This window comes from Larimichthys crocea, chromosome XIX, assembly GCF_000972845.2.
Source record: "Larimichthys crocea isolate SSNF chromosome XIX, L_crocea_2.0, whole genome shotgun sequence".
Classification (NCBI taxonomy): Eukaryota; Metazoa; Chordata; class Actinopteri; family Sciaenidae; genus Larimichthys; species Larimichthys crocea.
In genome coordinates, this window is record NC_040029.1 from 272,235 (window position 1) to 297,013 (window position 24,779).

The following is a 24,779-nucleotide window of genomic DNA, read 5'->3' on the forward strand; positions in this document are numbered from 1 at the left end:
TGTCGCGACATAAACAAAGCTGTGCTGAAGAAATGAGTTTACCACATGATGAAACCGGTTTTGAAGCCACGTTACCTCCTTGATGCTGTTGTACACGGCAGAGAGCGTCACGACATAATCAGACCTTTCCACGACACCTGCCTTAATGAGCGTCATTGGAAACACCTGTGTTTGCTACGGCATCATGTCCGAAGGGTGCTGGGAAAAAAAAAAAGCTGCTGAAATGAACGAATTCAAGAAAATCTGCAACTGTTTGGTGCTTTTTTGTTTTTTGTATAAAATAGACAAAATGTGACACAGTGACGTCATGCTCTGTCCTGTTGATATACTCTTTAAATCACTATATTTTCAGCTACAGCTGTTCCAGAGAAAGCAATTACAACATTTCATTGTAAAACAATGCACTGAGCATCACTAATTGATTATGTCTAATTGCGTAGAGTGAGTTTCTTGCTTTGAACTCAGCCGGCGGCAGTTTTTTCCCCCTCAACAATGCACGCTTAAATTCAAACTCTAGTAAAGAAATGTGTTAATAACATCTTCTACTTTAGTTTTTTTAAGTAACTACACCTGCAGCAGTCGCATAAAAACACTCACAGAGCTTCAAGTGCAGAGAATAATATCGTTTCACTGAATTGTTTAACTGCTTATTAGCCAGCTGCCAGCATAAAACCCGCTCATTGTGATTTGATTCCATCGTGCAAAGACATTCATGCCTTGAAAGTTCTCTATTGCACGAGGAAGTGTCCTTTTACCCAACACTAAGAGGTATTTCACAGCCTGGCTGTATATGCACAGACTCAATTATGTCTCCGCCGGCTGTGAGCCTCATAATGAAAGAGCCCTGAATCACAGCGCAGGAAGATAAAGTGACCGGCATACGTGACTTCTTGGAGATTTATATTTAATGTATTTATCAGCGCCTGCGCTGAATATCAAAAGGCCTTCCTCGCACGAGCTCCAGCACACCTCATGTGTTTCTCTTTTTCAAGGCACTGCATCACTTTCAAAGAGTTACAACCTCGAGTAATTTAGGCCTATTCCCTTGGAAAATCCTCCCGGTGTGTCCTTGAACACTGAGCCCCGTGCTACGAGCAGCCATAAAGCTCTCATTTGTCATCTGGATTACGTCTCAGTTCCCTCCAGAGTCCGCTTGTTGGGACACAAAAAAAGAAAAAAGAAAAGAAAAAGGGACAGACTGTTTTATCGCTTGATGTTTAGTTGCTTTTAATAAGAAAAATAGAGGCGGTGCAATTTATGTTTCCCGCTCCTGCACCCTGTCGTCCGGGTCACAATGTTTCCTTCCAAGATCCGATTTAAGACGCTTCATCGCTGACATGACCTCATCGTGGATTTATAAAACATAACTCAGCAACTTCTTGAGGAGATATTAACATTTCTCTGCCCGGTAGCTCCTCTGTTTGTGTGCCTGTTAATGGGTTTGTATGGAGTTTGACAGGAGAAGTCATGTTATCGCGTATTCAGCCGATACCAATGGAAACGTTTATGATGGACGTACAAAGGGGAATCTTCACCTTTTCAACCCTTGGCTGCTACAGTACTTTAAATATTTGCATCCACCTGAGCAGCAAACCTGTCAATCAAGTGATAAACCTGTAATATTTATACTGAAATCTAATTTTTATGCTTCCTAACAACACGTTGGTATTGTATAATCGAGACGTGAGCTTTGCCCGGCTGCAGAAACGTTTACTCGGAAGGTAACGTTAAAAAGAAACGATGGTTTTCTTGGAATATGAAAAGGATGGAGGTCTTTATTATTCCAGTGTGATGAGCTCGTTTCCACACGCTGCGCTGATTACCAGGATATCTGCTGCACAAGTCAATAAAAAAAACAGAAGAATCTTGACCTTGGAAATAATAGTTTGACAAAATAATGTCAGCTCTTTCCATCTCACAGTCCGCTTCAGTGGATGGAGTTTACTCAGATGTCCCTGAGCTTGTTTTCTGAAAGAATTCTTGCAGGTTATTATTATCCATTCAGTCAATGTTTAATTGGCTGACACTGTTTTCTTTCTTTCTGATGGCCTTTCATTTCCCTCGGGATTCTTCTTCTGCAAACTATTTCAGAGCAGCTATACGTGTACCAAGCAATTTATACTTCAGTAAAACTCCTTTAAATTGCATACCAGTGGAAGTATTTCACCTCCACGGTTTAGTTTTTCTCCATTTGATAGAAAAGGAATTACTTTAGCAATTGAACTGTGAATGAAATCCATGGTCCTTCTTCTTAAAGGTTCCCTCGTGAAGCTTTGATGACTTCTACTGTTATGCAGAGCACCGGGAAGAAGAGGAGTTTTTTTTTTCTATAGGCTCAAAGTGGGGGAGCAGGGCCAGTGTTGTGCCAGAACAGGAGCTGGGCAAGCAGGCAATGTTTGGTTATAATGACGGAGGGTAAAAGACCTGAGCTTTGGAAAATAAAAGGCTGAAAGACAGACAGAGTTGTTTACTTGATAGTTTTTGATACAATCATAACAAATACACGTGTCCATATTTACCACATTAGAATTGCATTCTGCAACTGGGGGCGCTAAACTGCAAAAATACCAATTTCTAAACAATGTTGCCTTAAAGGTTTGTGGCAGTAACATGCTAGGAACATTTTCAGGTCTTACTGATGTAAAAATACATTTTTTTGGGGGGCAACAAAACCTTTAGATTCTTGGCGTGATCCTTCATGAGTGAAAATTAGTTAATACACCTTCCCTGGACTTCTTCTAGGAGAGTCTGAAATCAAGCAGATTACCAAAGTGGAGGGATGTACCTGCCAACAAACTGTCTGCAGGAGAGTTTGGGGAAATCTCCACTTCCTCGCATGTTGGCAAAGTTTTCGAAATTAATTTGTGTGTGCGCCTCGCCGTGGAATCTTGTGAGCAAGGAGGCGTTTTAAGAGCAAGCATGCTCGTGAGAGAAAACTTCAACAATGACGATGGGGGAGGCTTCCCAAACTTCTCTTAAAGTCGGGATTAACGCTGCTGTCAGCGTACGGTATCATGGGAGGCTCTGCAAACGGAAAGATTAGGGGGAGAAATATTACCTGAAGGCTTACCGTGCTATCTTTTCACATGGTGTGCGGCTTCCCAGCGGCGTTCAATACACTAAAACACAGTTTGCTTCTGTCGTTTGTCCAACTTCCTGCATGTTGTGGGGGAAAAAAGTAATCACCTGTAGCAGACCGTCAGGCTAACACGTGACGGAGGGGATCTTTTCTTTTCCTTCCATCTCCATCCAGCGCCCTCGCCACCCCCACAGTGGCCAATATAGCTCCTCTCTGCATCTCCTCATCCAAATGAGACTGTGTGTTTGATGTGCAGACTTCCTTTGAGCCCCCGTGGGAGACGAAAGTTGAAGTTTGTTCCCCTTGTTAACGGAGGGGCCTTGCAGCGAGGATCCAACAGGCAGCCCGCTGCTTCCCTCGACGTCTGAGAAACGTTATCTGCCGACTTCAAATGAAGCCTGCTGAAGAGGGGGCAGATTGGTGGCTCCTCTACGCTATTCAGGATTGTTTTAATTCCTCCTTTGAGCAGAGCTTCTCTGTTTTTTTAAATAATTAAAGCAACGTCTACTGTTTCAAGGAAAGGGAGGCCAGATTTAGATGCAACACAGTTACCGTTTAAAAACGGGAGTAATGGAGGTTTAGGGATGACCTTGATGAAAATAGTACCCTGTCCTCTGGAGAAAAAAAAAGAGCTGTCCCGACTTCAACGGCGAAATAATTAAAAGCTATTAAAGTTGAGTCTTTGTGGAGAAGTCTGCTTTTATCTCACAATTGTGCCAGACTACAGCACGGCCCATTACAATGTGGAGGATTATAATGAAAGGTTCACCCGGTATCGGTGTCCACAACGGGGTATGTTCCCCCCCGTGGTGGTCAGTGTTACCTCATCCTGAATAATTTTGTCTAATCGCTCCTACTCTTGTAATATTTTACATTTATTTAGCCTCTCACTCAGTTCACAGTCATAAAATGGGCTCTGAACTTAATATATATGTCAGACATTATAAATGGATGTTTGCTGCTTGAAAGCATAAAAAATAAATCTGTTTTTTTTAATGATTTAAAAGCAAAAACCCTAAATGATGATGTGTGCATTATTTTGTTGATTTGAGGGCAATTTCAGTGTTTTACATCAGGCCATTATCTCGTCTTCAAAGAGTTCATACCTCAAAATGATTTATGATTGTTTGTGTGAGCGGACCAACTGCAGAGGAGATGTGGAAGACCAGTGGGAAACATATTGAGTTAAATAAATTTGATTTAAGCAAAGATGATCCGAAAATACAGGACAAAGAGTTGAGAACCACTGGTCAGAAGATGAAGCGTTGTCTAGTATGATGGTGCAGTTATATTTACTCTGAGGTATTCTTCTTGCTGAGAGTGAGACGAAAAGATTGACACCCCACATGTATATATTCTAAACATGAAGCTACAGCTAGCATTTGGTTAGCTTAGCATAGGCTAGCATAAAGACTACAAATGAATGGAACAGCTAGCCTCGCTCTGTCCATAGGTAAAAAAAAAAATCAAGTGTAGCCAAGTGTAAAACTTTCCTGACGCTTGTTTTTGGCCCAAACCGCCTTGATCTTGGCGTTGCGTTCATCGGCATCTTGGGTTTTTTTGGAGCCGGAAGCGACCACATTTGGACGATAGCGTGGCGCTGATGGGTTTTCTGGTATTACAGATAAACGGTGACTAAAATATGTTCATGAGAGGAACATTCAATGCGGTAACATCTTGATCCACATCTAAACAACACTGCCGAGTCTTTTGAGCACGTTGGCGATGTCTACTTGACTCTAAATCGGATCATAATACACAAAATGAACACTAGCGATTGTGACCATGAAACTAATGAGGGCGACTGTTTACTGTGATAATAAATCAAGCGAGAAGTAGGCTCATTTCCCCCCCATAAGACCCAATATAATCAGCTTTTTGCAGCCAATGAAGCCGCCCCCCCCGGGACCATTAGAAAGAAAGCAGGTTTTTAGAAAGTTTTGTGTCGGCTTCGCTTCACAGACCTGGAAGTTTAAAGTCCTCACAAGGTCGGAAAGTGGTGATCATATTGAGCGAACCAAATTATCACCTTTGAGAGAATCGACAGCCCAAAAAAATGAAACAATGAATGACGACGTCTCACTCTCTTCTACCAGGACATGTTTATTTACAGCGGCAAATGACAGGAGTCACAAGTGTTCCACAGGTACGTACAGAGAGACATCAATAGTTCCCACCTCCTGCACAAAGCACACTCAGCGGGGGACAGTCCAAGGGGGACACGGGGGGGAGCATGGGGACAAAGAGGACACATACTGTACACTGAGCTCAAACACACCTGTTTTAACCCCCCCCCCCTACAGAAAAAGGATTGAGGCGTGGTGGAGAAGGGGAGGACGAGAAAGAGAGGGGAGAGAGAGGCGAGGGAGAGGTTGGGTATTTTGACTCATATTCAAATACAAAAAGAACATGTACAAATCGTATAGCCTCCAGGCACTGTGCTCCCGTATTTACAGTCATCGTAACAGGCAGCCGAACCACTCCGTGGCAGGACCATCCATTTGAGATATGCAGGTACGACGGCTCGCTGTGAGAAAACAAAGCCAGCGCTATGAGGTCTGAGATAAAAACCAATGGGAGGGGGATTGCGGTGAAGGGAAAGTGGGGGGACGGCGGCAGGCGGAGGGGGGCTCGCAGACACATACGTGAAGTGCTGCAAGCCTGGGGAATTAATCACTGTGGAGACGTTACATAATCAGCTTTTACCTACCGGAGCGCGCTCTGAAACTCGGGAGGTTAGAGCTCTCGCCAAGTCACTCCACAGTCAAACCACTCGGACATTCATACATCGGCACGCGGTCACGACATAAATGACTCGCAGAGTTTGAGCAATGCATCGTGGAACTGAAAATATATAAATAATAAAAACAAATAAATTATAACAAAATAATAAAAAAAAAAAGCCAGGATGGCGAGATATTGATTTCCGATTTTTGAAATTGGGAGGCTCTTATTGTGAAAAATGCAAAACGCACGGATACATTCAACACACACACACATGCAACCTGATTCATGTGGACAAGCCACACATGCATGTATGCACACACACACACACACACACACACACACACACACACACGATGAAGCAGCCCATCACTGGACTCAAGAGTCTGACATCCAGTTGTACGAGTAGGTAGTTACGCACGTCCAGTTTCAGTCCAGTGTCGTCGATCCTAAGACTACGTCTCCCAGAATTCACAGCATCGCAATCAAATTCAAAAAAAGAGGCAGCAGATCAAAAAAATTAATTCGATGGCAGCATCGAGCCACGAAGACAGGAAGAGGAAGAAACAAAACAAAAAAGAGAGAGAAGGCACACTAATGCCGTAATTACTGTCTCTATTGAAATGCCGTGAAATCGCCTGAGGGCATGGATTTACTGGAGGGAAAGCAAATGACTTGAAAAAGCAATATTACACCATCACTGAACAAAAAAAAAAATCATCCGAGAAACAAAGAAAGAAAGAAAAATAAAATAAAACAGAAGCCAAGCCAGTTGCATTTTGAAAAAAGACACATCCTTTAGGGTATATTTACATAAAAGCTTTGTAAAATATTCTTTTTTTTTTCATCTATGTACAACACATGACAACATCAGAGAGAATAGAGATCGGACCGAAACAAAAAAAAAAAAAAAAAAATGGATCTGAGGCGGAAATAAAAAAAAAAAAGAAATTCAGCTGCGCCTTCACTCGTTTGTTTCCTCGAGTCTTGCGATCACGTAACACCTTTCAGGACGTTTAACGGGGGCGAATTTTTTTTTTTTTCATCACTGAAATGCACGTTAGCTCACAGTGACATTAAACGATACCGTACACGTATGTGCGTCGAACGCGGGTGAACAAAACGACGTTTGGAGAGTGTCGCGAACAATGACATCAACGCACGCGTGTCGCTGTGGGAATGCGGCGTTCGTTCTTTTTTTTCCGATTGCTAGCCCTTCAGAAGACGTTACTCATCAAATATCGAGGCTAAATTCTGCTGAATAATCCGTTTAATACGATATTTCAAACCCGTTCCCGTTAGCTTGAAACACAACAACACTTTTTTACCGGAGACACGGAAAAAAAAAAAAAGGCAGTGTGACACTGTCGTCATGGAAACAAGGCGATTAAATCGTCGTGGCGACGACAAAGACAAACTAAAGGTAGCGTAGCTTCGTGTCTTTGCATTTGTGATTGCGTGAGGCGTCGCCGTTTGACTGCATTGAAGTCCCGTAAAACAAAAAAATTCCAAAAACAAAAAGAGAGCGAGAGCGTGGACGGGAAAGGATGGAGAAAAGTTATGAGCGGACAAAACAAATACAATCGTTGATCAACAAGCTTTCGGCTGACGATACATTTATCACTCAGGGTGTCTAAAAAGGTTGACCCTCTCTCTCTTTCTATTTCCTCCCTTGTATTTGTATTTACACATGCCTTTCATCGGGGCATTATAAACAGATATGGTATTTCACTCCACTTTTTTCCAGTGTTGTAGTTTCTCCGGGTTTTGGTCTCGTGATCCGAAATGTTCTTTTGGTGGCGAGGTTGGACCGACCCTTCTCTGCTTTTTTAAATTATTTTATTGTGTTTGTTTTCGTTTTTTACGCTTTGCTGTCGTCGGGCTTTGTGTGGATGCTGTTGTCACTGTGCACTTTGATTTCAATCGTATCCGGCTTGAGAGACTCTTTTCCATTTTCTTCCTTCAGCGGTAGCTTCCTGCGGTACAAAAACAAAACAAAGAGAAAGGAGCACACAGGTGAGATTTGCAGTTAATGACGGGGTCCTAAAGCACACATATAATTAATGTGAACAGGCACAGACTGGAGAGTGATTGCCCGGAGGATGTCTTTGTATGAAGCAGGCACATACAGTAAACGCTGGCTAAATTAGGACTGAATTACTATCACAAGAGTGAGCGTGGGCTTAATGATTTTCCTCACAAAATGTGTACTTTCCCGCTTTGGAGCCCACCAGTAATCACCTTTTAGTCCTTTTGGTGCGTGAATGAGTTGCCCCCATTGGGATTAATAAGACTGAATTTAATTGAAGTGAAAAGGCAGCAGGCATATTAAATATAATAACCTCTGCAGGGCTGCACGCAGGCATAAAGAAGGTATTATTCATATCCACGCCTGAGCTGGATGGATGGAGACCGAACCTGAAGTATAGTGGTGGTCAGTTTGACTGCTTGTGTTGAGATGAATACAACCTTTTCTAAAGTTTATGTGAATGAAACAAGTATTAAAACACGGTGAAACTTTTTAAATCCAGTACACAAAGTGCACAGGTTTCATATTAAGAGTATGTAGGCAACTCAAAACACCTTGGGAGACTCTTATTGTGAAAAACCAACATGGGCACACACACAGATGACTTACAGTACGTGCAGATACATACATGCAACCACACAACACCAGATTTCTGCAGCCCACCACTGAACTCAACAGTTTCCAATCCTGAAGACTACATTTCCCAGAATTCACCGCCCAATCTAAATATTGGCAAACGACGTGGATCATCGTGGGACCTGAGGCGGGGTTGAGCTGCGTAGAGTCGACATAAACTCTTGGTTGTTTCAAACCAAGAGCCAAGAGTTTAAGGGTATTTTCCAAGCAGGGTGACACTCATGCATTATGGGAGATGTAGTTTACTTGATAAAACCTGAATTGAGGCATTTACTGCTTCAATTTTGACAATTTTTTGCAGTTTTGGAGGCGACAGTTTGCGATTATTAACAGAAAGAAACCAAAAGATGTCACATTTCCCACCGCCGTACTCTCATTTCTCTGCCTGTCGACCTCAGTAACATCAGAGCAGGCACATCTCTCACTCTCCTTTTGATTTGATTCATTTCGAAGACGGAAAAATGAAAGAAAAACTCATAACGTGCTTGTTATTAAGCATCCCGATTGGCTGAGCTCTTCTCATCTCCATCTCTTGTTTCGAGGGATTCGGCATCAACATCGCGGCTTTGTCTTTATGATAATGCATTTAACCAGGCCTGTGTTTGCAGTCATATGATGTATGAGAGCTTTTATCTGCACTCCCAACTACTTTATCCCAATTCAGATAATACAGCCTGAATAATACGATGACATAATGTGACCTAAATAGTGGCAATTTTAAACACGTACTAGAGTTTATGAGGAATGTGCTTTGTTTTAATGACCTATATTTATATTCTAATTTTACTTACGCTTGTGCTGTATTTGGGGATGTAAAATGGCCCATAATTAGGCAATCGCTGCGACATAAATCCTCCTTTTTATGCTATTGCAGCTGGCTTATTGTTGTTTTACATCTACAGAGTTTGTAATCTTAACACTGACCACGAAATATGAACCCATGTGGAACGAAGCGGGCCGCCTATCTTTTGTCGTTTCATTTTTTGGAAATAAAGCCACGTGCTGAAATTTCAACGCCTCGAGGCAATTTGTCTCAGCAGAAGTTGCTGCTACTCCTCAAAAGCAACAACAAAAAGAAACCTCTGCATAACAACGGACATGAAATTTGAGGAAAATATTGAGTTCAGCCCCTTTTTGCACATCAAAGCGTCAAAGATCCTTTCTTCTTCAATGCATCTTTTGGGATTGGTGGAGATTTAATAAGAGAAATCAATAAAGCGACTGAAGCTTTTACCTCGTGTCTCTCACATTTTGTTTCTCCACTGTGTATTTTTGTTAGGAGCAGAGAAAGCTGGCTTTAAAATGTGTTCCGTATCCGTAACAGCCGGCCGGGATACTAATTTCCTGAGTTCACAGGGTTGTGCTTGCTTCTTATTTTGTCTTCCCTCCAAGTCATAATTCAAGACTCGTCCGTCACCTTGCAACATAAACCATCTATCCATCTTTGGCTTTTGACTCTATCTTCGAAAACAATTTGCATTGTCAAGGTTTTCTCGCGCCTCGACTTGAGAACAAACTCAAGATATACATCTGGGGTCACTAAATATATGAGATAAAGCGTCTCTCCACGAGGGGAGTTTGGGATAAAACTTCCATTTTATTGAGCTTTAATCAATCAAAGATCGGATAGGAATCGCAAAATGATGCGGCGGCGGCGGCGCTAATGTCTTGACTCCTATCTCTATTTAAAGACCTTGCGTATACGGAAAATCAAAAAGTTCCGGCGCCCAAACATGCGTCTAAATACCGTTTCACAAAATTGGATTTTTTTATGGCACAAACGGTGAATCGAATTGATTTTAAAAGACGTTCTACGTCGGCACGAGATCACTCCCGAGTAGCTCTATTAGATATTTACCAACTCCGAATGAGTTTTTCAGTGAGCGAGATCATGAATGTAAAACAGTCGCCCCTGTGTGACACTGTACCTAATAAGCCCAAATATTGCAATTGGCCAGAGGGGGTTCCCCTTTGGTTGATTGGTGGATGTTAAAGTTCCTGCACAGTGGAGCCAATTTCATGTCCCATTAGCTTCATGCAAACCCAGATTGGACTCAGACGGGGGAGGTTTTCTCGACATATGGGAAGAAGTTCTTGCTGCTCGCCATCTCTCTATTGAGTCAAGGGAACACATTGACGCAACACATTGATGCAGTTCGTCATTAAAAAAGTTGATGGACTTGGGAACTGGTGGAAGTTAATGGGAGCAGAGGTAACTGTTGACATGAATGCAACTTCTAATGACTTATGGAGACTGACTCAAGTGGACGTTTGTATGTACTGTACATCACCAGGTTGAGTTTGTTTTACTCTTAAGTGTTTAGTGAAGTGTAATCTCCACATGGAGCTGATTAAATCACACAAATCTCCCACCCACAGTCTCCAAGTTATCAATTTATTAACTATATCCATAATAATTATTAATCAAGGCTCCCAGTTTCACCTTTTTCTCGTTCTCATAATTGAACTTCACTTCTTGACGAGGCTGTTTGATGATTAAATAAAGCGGTTTTATTATGGTTGTCAAGGCGCTATTAGACTGAAATTTTATGTCAAACAAAACAATTAATAAACATTTTTACGCTTCTCATGGAAACTATTTTTTTTTGCCCGCTAAGTTCCTGAGTTTTCCTCAGGCGGTTTTTCACCCCCGCTGTCTGACAGCACAGCTGGTGTGGCTCCAAACAGACTCGACAGACGCTCCGGCGTTGCCTGTGCACATCAGGTGCTGATGGCTCACATCTGACGTGAATTCCCATTTAACAAACGACAAACGGAGACACAAACACATGCTGCGGTTGAAAAAAAGACGTTTGTTTCTACACAAAGAGGTTGTTTTGTTTGTGTAATCAGCGCTGGAGGAAGTATCCAGATACTTTAACCAAGGAAAATACACTGTAAAAATAAAAATACTTTTAATCAAGAAAAAGTCCTAAAAGTACTCAATGCAGTGTTAAATCGTAAAAAGAAAAAGGATTTTACAGTTTTTTGTTGACGTTTAGCTCATTTTTCACTAATAACTATTTTCATTAATGTTTAATCTGCTGATTATTTTCTCCATTTATCGACTGTTGGTTTGGTCTGCAAGTGACGCCTCCACAATCTCAAAACTCAATTAAAATTATTTCAATAATAATAATAAAAAGCCTCAAATACTCGTGTTTGAGAAGCCCTGTCTCCGTTCGTGAACTTCCAGACTTAGACTTGTTATTGCGAGTACATGCACACTGTCAATTATCGCAAGATTCAGAGTACTGTGAGCACCCGGATGAAGTGAACTGGTGGAGCGCTGGACACTTCCAGTCGTCAGCGGATGTGGAGGGACCACCGGCATCGGCGGAGGAAGCGTCAGCGGATGTGGAGGGACCACCGGCATCGGCGGAGGAAGCTGCTGGAGCTGAAGCGGTAGCGGCGTTAGTGGTCTGCGATACTGCGTATTTTGGTATCGATCCGATACCAAGTAAATACGGACCAGTATCGCCGATACCGATACTTTTCAATAAATAAAGTGGATGCGTCACTGAATTGCTAAATCTCAAGGAGCAACAAGTCCGGCGACCGGAGCAGAACTTAAAGTAAATAATCGATCTCACCAGGCTAGTATCGATCCGATACCGACTTGGTATTGATACTATCCGCCCACCACTATTTTTATTTATTATTATTATTTTTTGGGCCTTTTTATGCCTTTATTGATAGTACAGCTGAAGATAGACAGGAAGCAGAGAGAGGGGGAGTGACACGCAGTAAATTAACCGTCCAATGCGGGATTCGAACCGGTGCCAGCTACAGCGAGGACTATAGCCTCCACACACGGGGCGGCTGCTTAACCTACTATGTTTACTATATATGTTTTGTATTCATATTTTGGCAGTTAAATGTCGGCAGTGTAGTTGATTAATTAACTCGTCGTTTCAGCTGTAATTTTACTTTTTTGTTTTGTTTTGTGTGCAAAAATCTTATTTAGTAAAATAACATTTGTAGCTGAAGCTAATTTATGACTTCATATATATGATACGTTCCCTTTGAAATGTGGTGCAGTGGAGGTGGCATCAGATGTTATAAACCTGTGATAGCAGCTTCGGGTCAAAGTCAAAGGTAATCAGGGTTTTTGTGGATTTCTTCTCGGATGCTGAGTGAAAATAACAAACCCTCATTTTCTGTTCCTGTGATTTCACCTCAATAACACTCATCACACACACACACACCCTGAGGAGGTGGTTACATTTAAAAAAACAGCGTTCTGCAACACAAAGCAAACACAAGCGCTCCCTGGATCTTGACAATCCTTCTTTTGATTTAATGCTACAAGAGCCAGCAGCTGTGTGCACCTCATGGTGGGCCGCCGAGATATCAGAGAGTGTATGCAGATGTGTATTTGTAATCTGTAAGCTTCTAAGTGACACCAAAGCACAGCAGGGGCGACTTGTTCTTTCCTCTGCCGATGCTAATTAAGCAGAAGGCCATCTACACCAGGCCATAAAGGCTGAGTACAGTGGCTGCTTTGCAGAGAGATAAATTAGGTGGCCCGCGGTCTGAACTGCAGCGCATCCTCGGGGGGATTTGTTTACACTCTTATCTAAATCTTTACATTTGCATTTGTTCTTCCTGCGAGCATATTTGATCAGAGCTGACGCCCGGGATCATACAGTCAGCGCGAGACGTGGAAGTCTTTGTCAAGGACGCTTTGACGGCCTTGCTCTTCATACCTCGTTTGCATGAGGAAGCGTCTCGGGGAAACTTTTTCTCTCCAAGGCCAAACAGATGTATGTTTTCTTTGTCCTCCCCCCTCCTCATTCACAAAAGTCAGGTGTGCTCTCTACAGAAGCTTTTTAGTTTCTCGAGACAACAGCTCTTTGTTTGCTCTGGAGTTAAGATGGAGTGCTGCAAAATCACACTTAATTAAATGTCAGACATCGGAGCCAGCCGCTCCAGAGTTTGAAATTTAAGTGCTCTCTACATGTCAATAACACAAACTGCCTTGTCTCCTCAAAGTCTGCATAATTAAAAGTCTCTGCATCCCCCATAATGATGCATGAAGTGCATTTTTTTATTTTTTTCTTCAGCAGCATGACTAAGACAAAGCGAGAGAAGGAGGGTGAGTGCTCTTGCTTGCATAATAAAATGCAATGTAGCACAAAACGTTGAAGGAGTAATTACAGCAGGGCGTCAGATCATGGATGATCGGCCAACGCAGTTACAATCCATCAATTTTAATTAATTTACTGCGCCTTCAACTTCATTTTATGCAACGCAGCGTCACAAAACGAATCGTGTAATGTTTACATGTGAATTAGCCTCATTTCTAGTAATTTTACGGTTTAAAAAACGAATTAAAAAACATAAAGACACAATAAATATATAATTATCTAAACAATAGCTTCATAACATGCTCGAAACTTGGTGGTGTGTTCATTCGCTTTTTTTTTTGCAGATTATAAGCTTGTGACAACTGTATTTATTTGGCCTAGGGGTATGATTCTCACTTGGGGTGCGAGAGGTCCCGGGTTCAGATCCCGGACGAGCCCCCATTTATGTTACGACCATATCTCAGGGTATGAAAAGAAGTAACATAAAACCAGATTTTAAGGTTAATAAACAAAAGTATTTTATTAAATGAAAGTTCAGATCGTTTTTAAACAAAAGGAGGTGAGGCAAAAGGGAACTAAGGGCGAGCGAGTGCTGTTAAATGAACAAACTCTAACAGAGCGTATAATATCTAACCAAAAAACCACAACTATCTAAATTTAACACTAAATAACAAAACACCCATCCAAAACAGCACTCCTGAACTAATCGGTCTAACATAAAAATACTCTCGAGTGTGTAATCAGTCACTAAATGTCTAAACTAATCCCTGCCCAGTCCCAGACGAAATCCTCACCGATTTGAACAGTTTCGAAACAATTTTAGTAAGATAAAACGAGCCATAATACAAAATGAAGCCACCCTGATGCTCTGGCGGCTGCTGTTTAAATGCCCTTATGGGCCCCGTGGATTGGTCGACCGGCAGAGGATGCGGAGGATCTCGCAGCCAATCCCAATCCCATCGGCTTCCGGGATCGGCGCCGTCAGGATCGAACCCCTCACCAGCAACCGCAGACCTTTTTTTTGGGGAATTTTTTAATTCTCCTCACTTTTTGTGTCAAATATAAGCTGAGGTGACGCTGCAGCTCTTTAAAAATATAAAAAACTCTGAAATATTTGGACATGTTTGTATCTAAACTACAAAGATGACAAGCTGACGTACAGTTTGTCAACGCGCTGACAGCGATTTAACGCGCTTTCCTTTCACAACATTCAACATTATTAACTAACGAGCTTGCAAAAGTGCCGAAAAACTGCAGTTCCTCTTCTCGTCCACTTGAGGCTGGCTCCAGAAGTGAGTCAGTCTCCATAAGTCCCCATGTTTCACAGCAGAAATAAACATGTTTACAGCCTGGTACAAAAAACAGTTTTGGTCTCTGTAGCTAATTTCCCCGTGGGCGACGTCGCAGATACAACATCCATATTTATACAGTCTATGGGAGGAAAGATTAGACTAAACTAATCAGATTCCAGCTGGTTAACTGTCTATGCGACAGTCTGGATATGTCACAGGGATATTGCACCAATCAGATTACAGTACCTGCATCCTCCCTGCAGAGCTCTAATGTAGCTTTCACTGCAAACAAACTAGTGGAGGAAAAAAAAAAGTCCAAACAAACACCACATGCTGATTTCTGAGCCAATGGTTCATCCGAGTTCGAGTTTCCAGATTGCGGATTGTGACACTAATGGAGGTGAAGTCTGTTCAGACAGTAAACAGATGAACCCTGGAGGCTGCAGCTTGTTTTATCTCCGAGGCCTGAGGCGGCTGCAGTCGAGTAAACAAAGTTTCTTTCTGTCTTTTCTAATATCAAACCACATGTCGTTAGTGGACGGACGATTCGGCAGCACGTACGTGCCTGAGCCGACAAAAGCTGGAATAAAATCATCAGATCGCAGCTCAGAGCGTGGACCTTTGTTGTGTCTGCTGCTGGATACTCACAGCTTCGACTGTCATCTGGCATTCGGCTTTATATTTCCTGCTGTGGCTCATCAGAGCGTGAAGACAAACAGGAGTCTACTTCGCGTCAAATCTGTCACAGAGACTCTCTTCGGTCTGAGTCAGCTGACGTCGGCACAAACCGGGCAGCAGCACCTGAACATGTAAACTGCCACTGTGGCAGAATACAGCGTCGTGATGTCAGTATTTGTTATTAAGTTATAGATACAAAGCAGAAGGGGACGTGACACTTGAATGAACATGACTTTTGCATGCACTGGTTCCAAAACTTGCAGTATGGGATGGGAGCCATGTGAAGCTGGGTCTCCGATGGATATATAGAAATAAACCGTCATGTACATCTCGGCTGTTTGTCTGTTTGTCTGCATTTCAGAAGCCACAAGACTTTGTTGACTTGATCACATTTGGTCAAATTTCCTGGTTTATATGCTTCTGAATATATAATACACCATCTGAGGTTTGCACAGGGTGTTTTATTTTGAAAAATCGTGTCAATTGCCGCCAGCTGGAGTTGATTGTCCATCAAAAATAAAACAGCCACTTCTCGGTTTTGGCGGCGTACGCGGAGACAGAAATGGTCAGCAGAAGTTTTACAACTACCAACAATAAATATTCTTAATTATTAACCACCCAGACAAATATGAATGATTAAAATATCAACAAGTTTATGAAACTGGGTGTCAAATTAACTTTGAAACACTCTGAGCTGAGATGAATTCATCTCTGTCTCTCTGCTCAGGGTGACCTCAGCGTGTCATCGAGCCACCCTTTAAGGACCGCCCACAAAAATCCTGAGACTAAAAACTGGTGAAAAACAGTTTGAACCTCCAACATATTTAATGTGTTTTGAAAGAAATCTTAACACTGACTTTAAAGGAACAGTCTGTACCTCAGAGCGTTGTTTGACATTATTCTTTGGCTCTTATTATGTTTGTTACGTCTGTGAGTTCATTGGTGCGTGACACAGTTACACCAGCAGTGAATATCTGAATATCTAGACTTCAAAAGACTTCACATTTAAAAAAATATGACATGAATTTGTTGAATTTTACGAGTTTTAACTGCTTGAATATGATAAAAGTGCAATTTCTCGCTATTTATGTGTGCCACTCTTCTTCCATCTGTCCACCGGCATCACAGCGTCTCGCAAAACTTGGCGCTTAAAAACCTGAAAGTGAGAATTGACTCCAGCTCAGCTTCTCTTGGGGCGAGCGGGCTCGGCTGATCTTGGCACGAGTTCGTGATGGAAAGACGCCCACGCGGCCTCCGTCACACTCTCACCTCCACCCTGACTTTAAAACCAAAGCCAAGGTGAGAAAACGAGACTGTCCGTGACCTCGTCGACCCAGAAACTTAACATTTCCACCCACACCTCGGCTCGCATCGCCTCCACGTAAACTCTCTCTGATCCATCTCACTTATCGCCGACCTAATTTAAAGTTCGCCTCATGCTATTTATCACTGTGTACACTCTTATCGATATCATTGATATTGCCGCGCTGAGTTTGCCGGTCTTTACAACTTATTACCCCTCGGCACCGTCAGACTTGTACTATTGACATCTCTGCAAAGTCAGTAGGGGTGCCTGAGCTTTGTATTATCTCAAGCTTTATCTCATTATATTCACTTCAGCTCGGCGCTATGACTCATTGTGTAGACGGCTACCGCACTACTGCATTCTCTGCACGCTAGCACAAAGAAAAAAATTCAATTTTTATACAACCGGAGTCTTGTTTTTGCAGTTATGGCCATCAGTGCTGTCAGTTATGAAACCAATTTCTCTGCAGAGAAATCTGGAGATGCAGCAGCAGCAGAAGCAGCAGCTACAGTTCAGACTAACAGGAGTTCACACAAGCAGGAAGGTGTTACTGCCTCTCACAGCTGCTGGTTTCTTGGTTCTTGTGACAGAAAATTTGCTAAATATTACCAACAACATGCATGAGAGATATTAAGAATGTAGATATATTTATAGATATCCTTCAGTCTGCAGATGTAGCACCTGGAGAGCATCGAGCTGGGAATATTTTGAGGTGAATCAAACGCCATTCTCACTGGTTTATCAAATTAATATTTAAAGGAGGTCCTTCATCCTTCATGACTCGGCGCATCATCCCGCGATCCCTCTGATTAATCTTGATTGGAGGAGTTCCAATTCGCAGGTCAGGGTTTAACAAATCAAGTCTTATTTTTATAGTTTTAGTCGTTATTTCCACCAGGAAGCAGGAATTTGGACTTTAATCCCAAACTTCACTCTTACACCTGTTTTTAGCGACGTGACGGACGTCCCAGACTCGATAACCCTCATGACGGCGTCATCGCTGCGTGCTGAAACTGAAAGCCTGAGTCACAAACTGTGAAATATGCGAGCTTTAAGCAGGCAGGCAAAAAGATATTGAGTTGCATTATGGGAAATGTAGTCTACGCGGTTTTTGGACCCTTCTAGACAGAAAAGTTCGGATATCTCGACCTCTCCCCCCGCATTCATTTTGATTCGTCTTATCTCCTGTTAGTGCTTTAACTTCATGGAAGTACAACCGTGACCATGACTATGTATCATAGCAACAAAGCTGCAGGAGAAAAAAATCATAAACAAGACGAATGACGGCTCGTAAAAGAAATATTACCACATTTTTGCACCATTCTGCTGCGATTTACGCGAGGCGCAGCGCCGCGCTGCACGTCTGCTCCGTGTTTGTGATGTGACCGTGCTAAATCGCCGCCGTAAAGACGAAGCAGCAGCACTGAGCCACATTCTGCAACGCCGTCTTGGCACAGGCAGGCAGTCACTCAGCCCCTCAGGCGCTGTGAGCTTTGTGACTCAGCGAAAGTCACCTCCCTTCCCTCCTCCTCCTGCTCATCCTCCTCCTCATCCTCTCTTCCTCTGTGCCCTCTCGCTACATCCCAGGCAGACACTGGGGCTGGCACGCTGACAGTTTCAACACAAAAATGGCACTGATGCTGAAGCTGCCGTGAATCACACTCTGTGGGTGCTGCCTCGGTTTGGCTTGACACAACACCGTGGGGACCGAATCTGAAAAGCGATTGTACTACGAATGTCATGCTGTCTGATGAGATGGAGAAGGAGGAGGAGGAGGGAACAAAAAGTACACATGCATGCGTGCGATGTGAGACTATTTGCATGCACACCGGGGAACAAACACGGCAGCACGTGAAGCATGCACGTTCGTGACTGAACACGTGAGCACAGAGCATGCGTAAAAAAGAGATACTTCGAAGGTGAACTCACTGCACATTGTATGAAACGCACTGATGTTAGTGAAGAAGACATAATCAAAGACATACTGTGGCTGAAAGGGTGGTTGGGTGGCTGTTGTAGGTGTACCTACAGTAAATAGTAAAAATAAAGTGCTCATTCTTTTCTCGTCCACGGTAAGAGGAATAAATTCTCACTTTGTTTGGGTTTAATTCTCAATTTCTGAGAAAAACAATCTGGTTACAAACATGTGCAGCTAATTTCCTGACAGCTCTGAAGTATAAGAACAGTAGTTGACAGAATGACCCACAAGCATCAAGATACACCCACAGCAGATGCTCCCTCTGCAAGCATGAATGACCCGGTGACTGACGAACACTGATACCAGCTGTTACCATAGAAATCACCGACTGAAGGAGTTAAAAGTACCCGAAGAAACAATGTCAGAGAGAGAAATAAAGAAGAACTCACAGGTAGGCGGCCTTGCCCTCTTCCATTTCTTTGCCCTTGCCGCTGGTGGCTGTTTTCTTGCTGCACAGCGTGCGCGTGATGCACATCAGCAGGCCGCAGTGACGCAGGAAGAAGCAGCTGACGTCCACCAGCACGAGGAGCAGCAGCAACGCTCCCAGGCCGAGGCCCACCACCGCCCCGAGGCCCAGTCCGCTGAACAGGGATTCTGCTAAGGCAGTGAAAGACACACGCAGACGCACAGCACACAACACACACAGGGGAAAAAACACTGTTAGCAATTTTGGTTCAGGCACGTACACGCTCTAAAATACACACAGGTGTCAGGATCAGGTGTAGAGTTGAAAGGTGTGGACCTCCACCTGAAGGTCAGCCTCCTCGCTCTGCCCTTAAATGCATACATGGCAGCTGTAGTCGTACCCGCGTGTAGCAGTAGTGTAGCGGTACCCTAAATCCATACATGGAGGTTGTAGCGGTACAGTAGTGGTACCCGGGTGTAGCAGTACTATAGAAGTACCCTAAATCCATACATGGAGGGTGTAGCAGTACTATAGAAGTACCCTAAATCCATACATGGAGGGTGTAGCGGTACATGAAGCAGTACCCGGGTGTAGCAGTACTACAGAAGTACCCTAAATCCATACATGGAGGGTGTAGCTGTACAGTAGCGGTACCCGGGTGTAGCAGTAGTGTAGCAGTACCCTAAATCCATACATGGAGGCTGTAGCAGTACTGTAGTGGTACCCGGGTGTAGCAGTACTATAGAAGTACCCTAAATCCATACATGGAGGTTGTAGCGGTACAAGTAGCAGTACCCGGGTGAAGCAGTAGTGTAGCAGTACCCTAAATCCATACATGGAGGGTGTAGCAGTAGTGTAGCAGTACTGTAAGTGTAAGACCAGAAAACTACAGAACTCCAGCAAACCAGAGCACCCTCACACCCACAAAACTTTCACTGTGTTACTCTGAAAAACCCACTCGAAGGTCAGTGAACTCCTCTGGAGCCAGCTGAGTAGTTGCCAACATGCTGATAATCCACAACATCCTCCGTCCTGCGCAATCCTCAGTGGAGGACCTTGATTATCAGGATGATTCCAACAAATCTTCCTCCGAAACAAATGAATCAACAGAAGAGACGTCAGAAAACAGGAAAGGAAAAAGGCTTTACTCGGTGGATTATTTGTAATATCGCAGGCTGTGCAGCTTCCTATCTGTTAAAAAAACATCTTTCAACAAAGCGGATCCGTGAGAGTTTTCTACAAACTGAAACGACGGAGCAAAACACACTTTTTCTCATCTGTATTTACCCTCAGGCCCTGCTTCTATACCTTCTCTATCAAGTGCAAAGTGTCGACATCTCCCGCTCCACAGGTGTGGAAGTCAGCGCTCACATTTCTGCAGTGTCATCATTACCATACCGATGCTCCGGCCCCGTGCGTCCACCGGGTGCCTCTTATTTCGTAGCTCGCAGCAGTGAACGGATTCATGTGGGAGGCGAAAGCTACTTTCTCTCGGTTCAGTTAGGAACAAGCAGCATGGCCCGCTTTCAATTGAAAGTAATGAGAAAATGAAGGCGCTGCAGCAAAGAGAGAGTCCCAGCGGGCACAGCTGAATAGAGCGGCGCCCTTAAGTGATCCTGGGGTTGAGCAAACCGAACATCCACTGTAGGATCAGTGTTGACAGCTGGAGGTCAGACCTTGCCAGGAGTAATCAGTGATGGAAGAGTGAGAATGAATGAACTTTTCTACTTAAGCATGCACTCATATGGGTGTTCAGTAGCCTGAGTTAAAAATGGGAGTCAGACATTAGTATGAAGGAGCCACAGTTGGCCGAGCGGTGACGTCTGGCACCTCGGAGTTAAAACAGTGAGCGGGGAGTGAGCGCTGCCAGAGCTTTCTCTCCACTGTCTCCTCTCCTCTGTGGTGAAAATATAAAGTGAACGTGATCTGAATCCAGCAGCCAGCCCCTCAGTCGGTTTTTCCACATTCCCACCGCCGCACAGTGTTATATATCTGAGAGACTTTTAGTGGTTCTACCTGCGTCTGGGGCTTCGTGTCCGAATGAATCCTCGGTAAACTTTGACAAATCGTTTGAAAGCACACCAAGCCTAAAGGGTTCTGTCAGCGTAATCCATTTTGAAACATCAATTTGTAACAAGAGTGCATCCAAAACAAACCTAAATATATATAAAAAGAGACTTTCAGAAGAGAGAACGGCATCATGAGTTGCCGGAGACAGATTAAAACAATGCAAGAGGCCACGGTATCCTGATTTTTTAAGGATCCTACATTTCCCATAATACCTTTCATCGCCTGTCTTCGCTCAGGAAAATCAATTACTTTTAAACTCCTATTAATAAAGGCTGATTTTCATGTGTAAAATTAGTGCACTGTCCCTTTAAGATCTAGCAAAGATAGACTGTATAAAACATGGACGTCACCCATTGGTTGTCAATCAAAGCGTCCACGCTCTTAATCCTGCATAACTTTAAGCCTTAATATAACCTGAACAGGTGAGTTGTATATAAATTCACCCTCAGTACAGTTGTCATGAACGGGGAAATTAGCTACAGAGACCAAAACTGTTTTTTGTACCAGGCTGTAAACATGTTTATTTCTGCTGTGAAACATGGGGACTTATGGAGACTGACTCACTTCTGGAGCCAGCCTCAAGTGGACGATTGAGGAACTGCAGTTTTTCGGCACTTTACTTTAATTGGCTCCATTTCCCAGCAGAGGGGGTTGCCATGGAAGCACTAGAGATCAAATCAAAACACCTTTTGAAGTTGTTTGTCTTTGATTATGTCCATAAATGGTAAACAGGAAGCGTGTCTTATGTGATGTCACACATTCTAGAGCCTTTGATCTGGACTGTCTATATAAGTGGCACCAACACTGCTACAGAAAACTCACCAGATTCAAGGATCCCAGAGAAGGAAGACGACTCTTATGGATACAATGAACTCCCCGATGAACAGCACCGAGCCTGCAGCTGCTTCTGCTTCTGGCTGCGAGTCTCCAGTCGAGACAGACAGTCAGAAGCAGCTTCGTCAGTTTGTCACCATGCTGACCTTAAGACTGTTACACAAGTGTAACACTCTGCAGAGCCGTACCAAGGAGCAGTGGGTGGCCCACATGAAGACTCTGGTTAGCCAGACCATGGAGGGGCTCACTGTGACGGGAAACTTCTGCCCAGACGGGAAGGACATCAACAAGGTGTGCAAGGCCGTGCAGAAAGATCTGCAGAAGAGGTACGGCAGCAAAGGACTGCTGCAGACTGTCATTCTGCTAGAGGACGCAGCCGTTGACGCCGACATCGCCCAGTGTCTGCAGACTCACACCAGAGCTTTCATCGCTGAACAGGCCAAGAAACGCTCTTCTCGCAGTCGGTGGAACGTGTTTGAAGCTTGTCTTGGTGTGGTCGCTGTAATCGCCTATTTGGTGTTATTTGCACTATTCGCCTGACGTGTAGTGCTTTCCAGGTGTGAGTGTGATCAGACTGTTTTTAGGAACACTGATCACATTCACACCTTTTGGTTTTCTCCGGGTCGCTCCGGTTCGCCACCGTTTCATTTTAACGGGAAAAAAACTTGTACTTGACTTTCCATCTGGTCACAGTTCATGTTTGTTTGGGGTTTTTCCTCCGGGTCGCTCCGGTTTTCCCCTCTCGATCAATTCGATCGAGGAAAAAAACTTTTTCCAACATTATAATAAAAGTACATTAGTACTGTTGATTTCACGTTTAAGGACAGTGTTTTATTCCATATTATATATATAAGTAGGTCCGACCGAGCAATCTGATTGGTCAACTAAACGTTTACAATGTGCTTTTAGTGTCATCACTAAAGATATCACTCCGCCACCTCCACATTGTCACGTCCTGAAAATATAAAACATGTAAACAAATACACTGGAAGTCAAACTTTAATAAAGTAATACATCTGAATTTACAGTTTCAGCTTTCTTCAATGAATATTCTGTTTGTTATGGAGCGGTCAGACCGCCTCGTTAACACAGGTGTGCACCTCGTTTGTGTGCAGCATGTCAGTGATCAAACAGTTCAGTGACTCAGAGAAAACATTTTTAAAGACTAAAGGTGGACTAATATGGACTGATGAGGAATATTTGGTCAGATAAAAACATGTTCATTTTGATTCCATCGATCTTTGTTCAATATATTTTGACTTTTGAACTTACTGGAAATGTTTGGATCATCCTCCATCACCTGTGCAGGTGAGTCATGATAGCTAGTTTAAAAATAAACGTGAAGTTCACGGACTGAGGAGCCGAATGTGTCCATGGAAAAATCTCTTTCAGAAGATATCTCAGTCACTACAAGACCAAACTAGCAAAGCAGTTTGGTGTTTATATATTACTAAGGCTCAGGCTCCGTTACACATAAGAGTCTACTGCTGTGACTGATTGTTTTCCAGGTCTTAGTCAGGCCCCGTGCATCTCCATAGAAACTGAGATCAGAACAGAAACATCCTACTTCTTCCACCTCCCAGATCATTTCTAAATCTACAAAAATCTGGAACTTTAAGCCTTAATATAATGTGAACAGGTGAGTTGTATATAAATTCACCCTCAGTACAGTTGTCATGAACGGGGAAATTAGCTACAGAGACCAAAACTGTTTTTTGTACCAGGCTGTAAACATGTTTATTTCTGCTGTGAAACATGGGGACTTATGGAGACTTTCTGGTGGCTTCACTTCACATCCACGGAGGTTGCTGCTTCTTGTTTTTGATGTTTTTTTTTGGCACTTAAAGGAGATAAAACTGAAGTACAGACACATCAAGAAGCGTTAACGACTGGACAATAAAGTGTTTTTTTTTTTATAAATATAAGTTTAAAATATGAAACAGCAAAGCAGCAAATCCTCACAGCTGAGAAGCTGGAACCACAGTGAACTTTTAGCCGTTAATTTTCTGTTGGATTAATTGATAAGAATTTGATTTAATCATCAAAATGTGGAAAGAAAAAGCAAAAAGTCTGAATTTCTGAAGCTAAAAATGAGAGAGAAGTTGTAAATATTTAGCATTTTATGCTTGAAACAATCGAAATAAAAACAATAAAAATGTATTTCTGCTGTGAAACATGGGGACTTATGGAGACTGACTCACTTCTGGAGCCAGCCTCAAGTGGACGATTGAGGAACTGCAGTTTCTACTTCTGCACTGGAGGTTGCCGCTCGGTCTCTGCCCATTTTGGATGAACCAGGATGCGGCCAGAGCCACCACGCTGTCACCTACGTCCACGTCTTTTACTAATATTGATATTTGAGAGTTGAATAAATGATTTATTGGCCAATATTTTTAATAAAGAACCTCCATATTTTGCTTGTTGCAGCTCTGTACTGTATTTCCTTGCAGGTATAGTAATGCATGTGTGTGCACCTGTTTGTATAAGACTTATGGAGACTGACTCACTTCTGGAGCCAGCCTCAAGTGGACGTTAGAGGAACTGCATTTGTTTTTTGCCACTTTAGCGGAGGTTGCTGCTTGTTCCCAGCAAACAAATCCCCTCATTTGTGCACAGCGACACATTGCTGTCTAATCCAGCACGTTGATACAGTATGG

At 43.1% G+C, this 24,779-nt stretch overlaps 1 protein-coding gene and 1 long non-coding RNA gene across 6 annotated transcripts in view; both read right to left on the bottom strand.

Moving 5' to 3' along the window:
• The window catches only part of LOC113748290 (uncharacterized), a 56,559-nt gene extending 56,398 nt beyond the window's left edge, over positions 1-161 (bottom strand). For both annotated transcript variants that reach the window (XR_003464229.1, XR_003464230.1), the window contains exon 1: positions 43-161. This is a non-coding gene — a long non-coding RNA (uncharacterized LOC113748290). The remainder of the gene's footprint in view (positions 1-42) is intronic.
• A 5,005-nt stretch (positions 162-5,166) lies between these two features.
• The window catches only part of ncam2 (neural cell adhesion molecule 2), a 277,334-nt gene continuing 257,721 nt past the window's right edge, over positions 5,167-24,779 (bottom strand). Inside the window, exons 16-18 of one of the 4 annotated variants that reach the window (XM_027291622.1) lie at positions 19,202-19,409; positions 18,820-18,859; positions 5,167-7,779 (exon numbers count right to left, since the gene is read on the bottom strand). In XM_027291622.1, coding sequence (XP_027147423.1) covers positions 7,723-7,779; positions 18,820-18,859; positions 19,202-19,409 — 305 coding nt within the window. In that variant the 3' untranslated portion in view covers positions 5,167-7,722. Of the gene's footprint in view, positions 7,780-18,763; positions 18,860-19,201; positions 19,410-24,779 lie in introns of all 4 variants that reach the window. The other 3 variants (XM_027291623.1, XM_027291621.1, XM_027291620.1) reach the window with 3 other exon arrangements.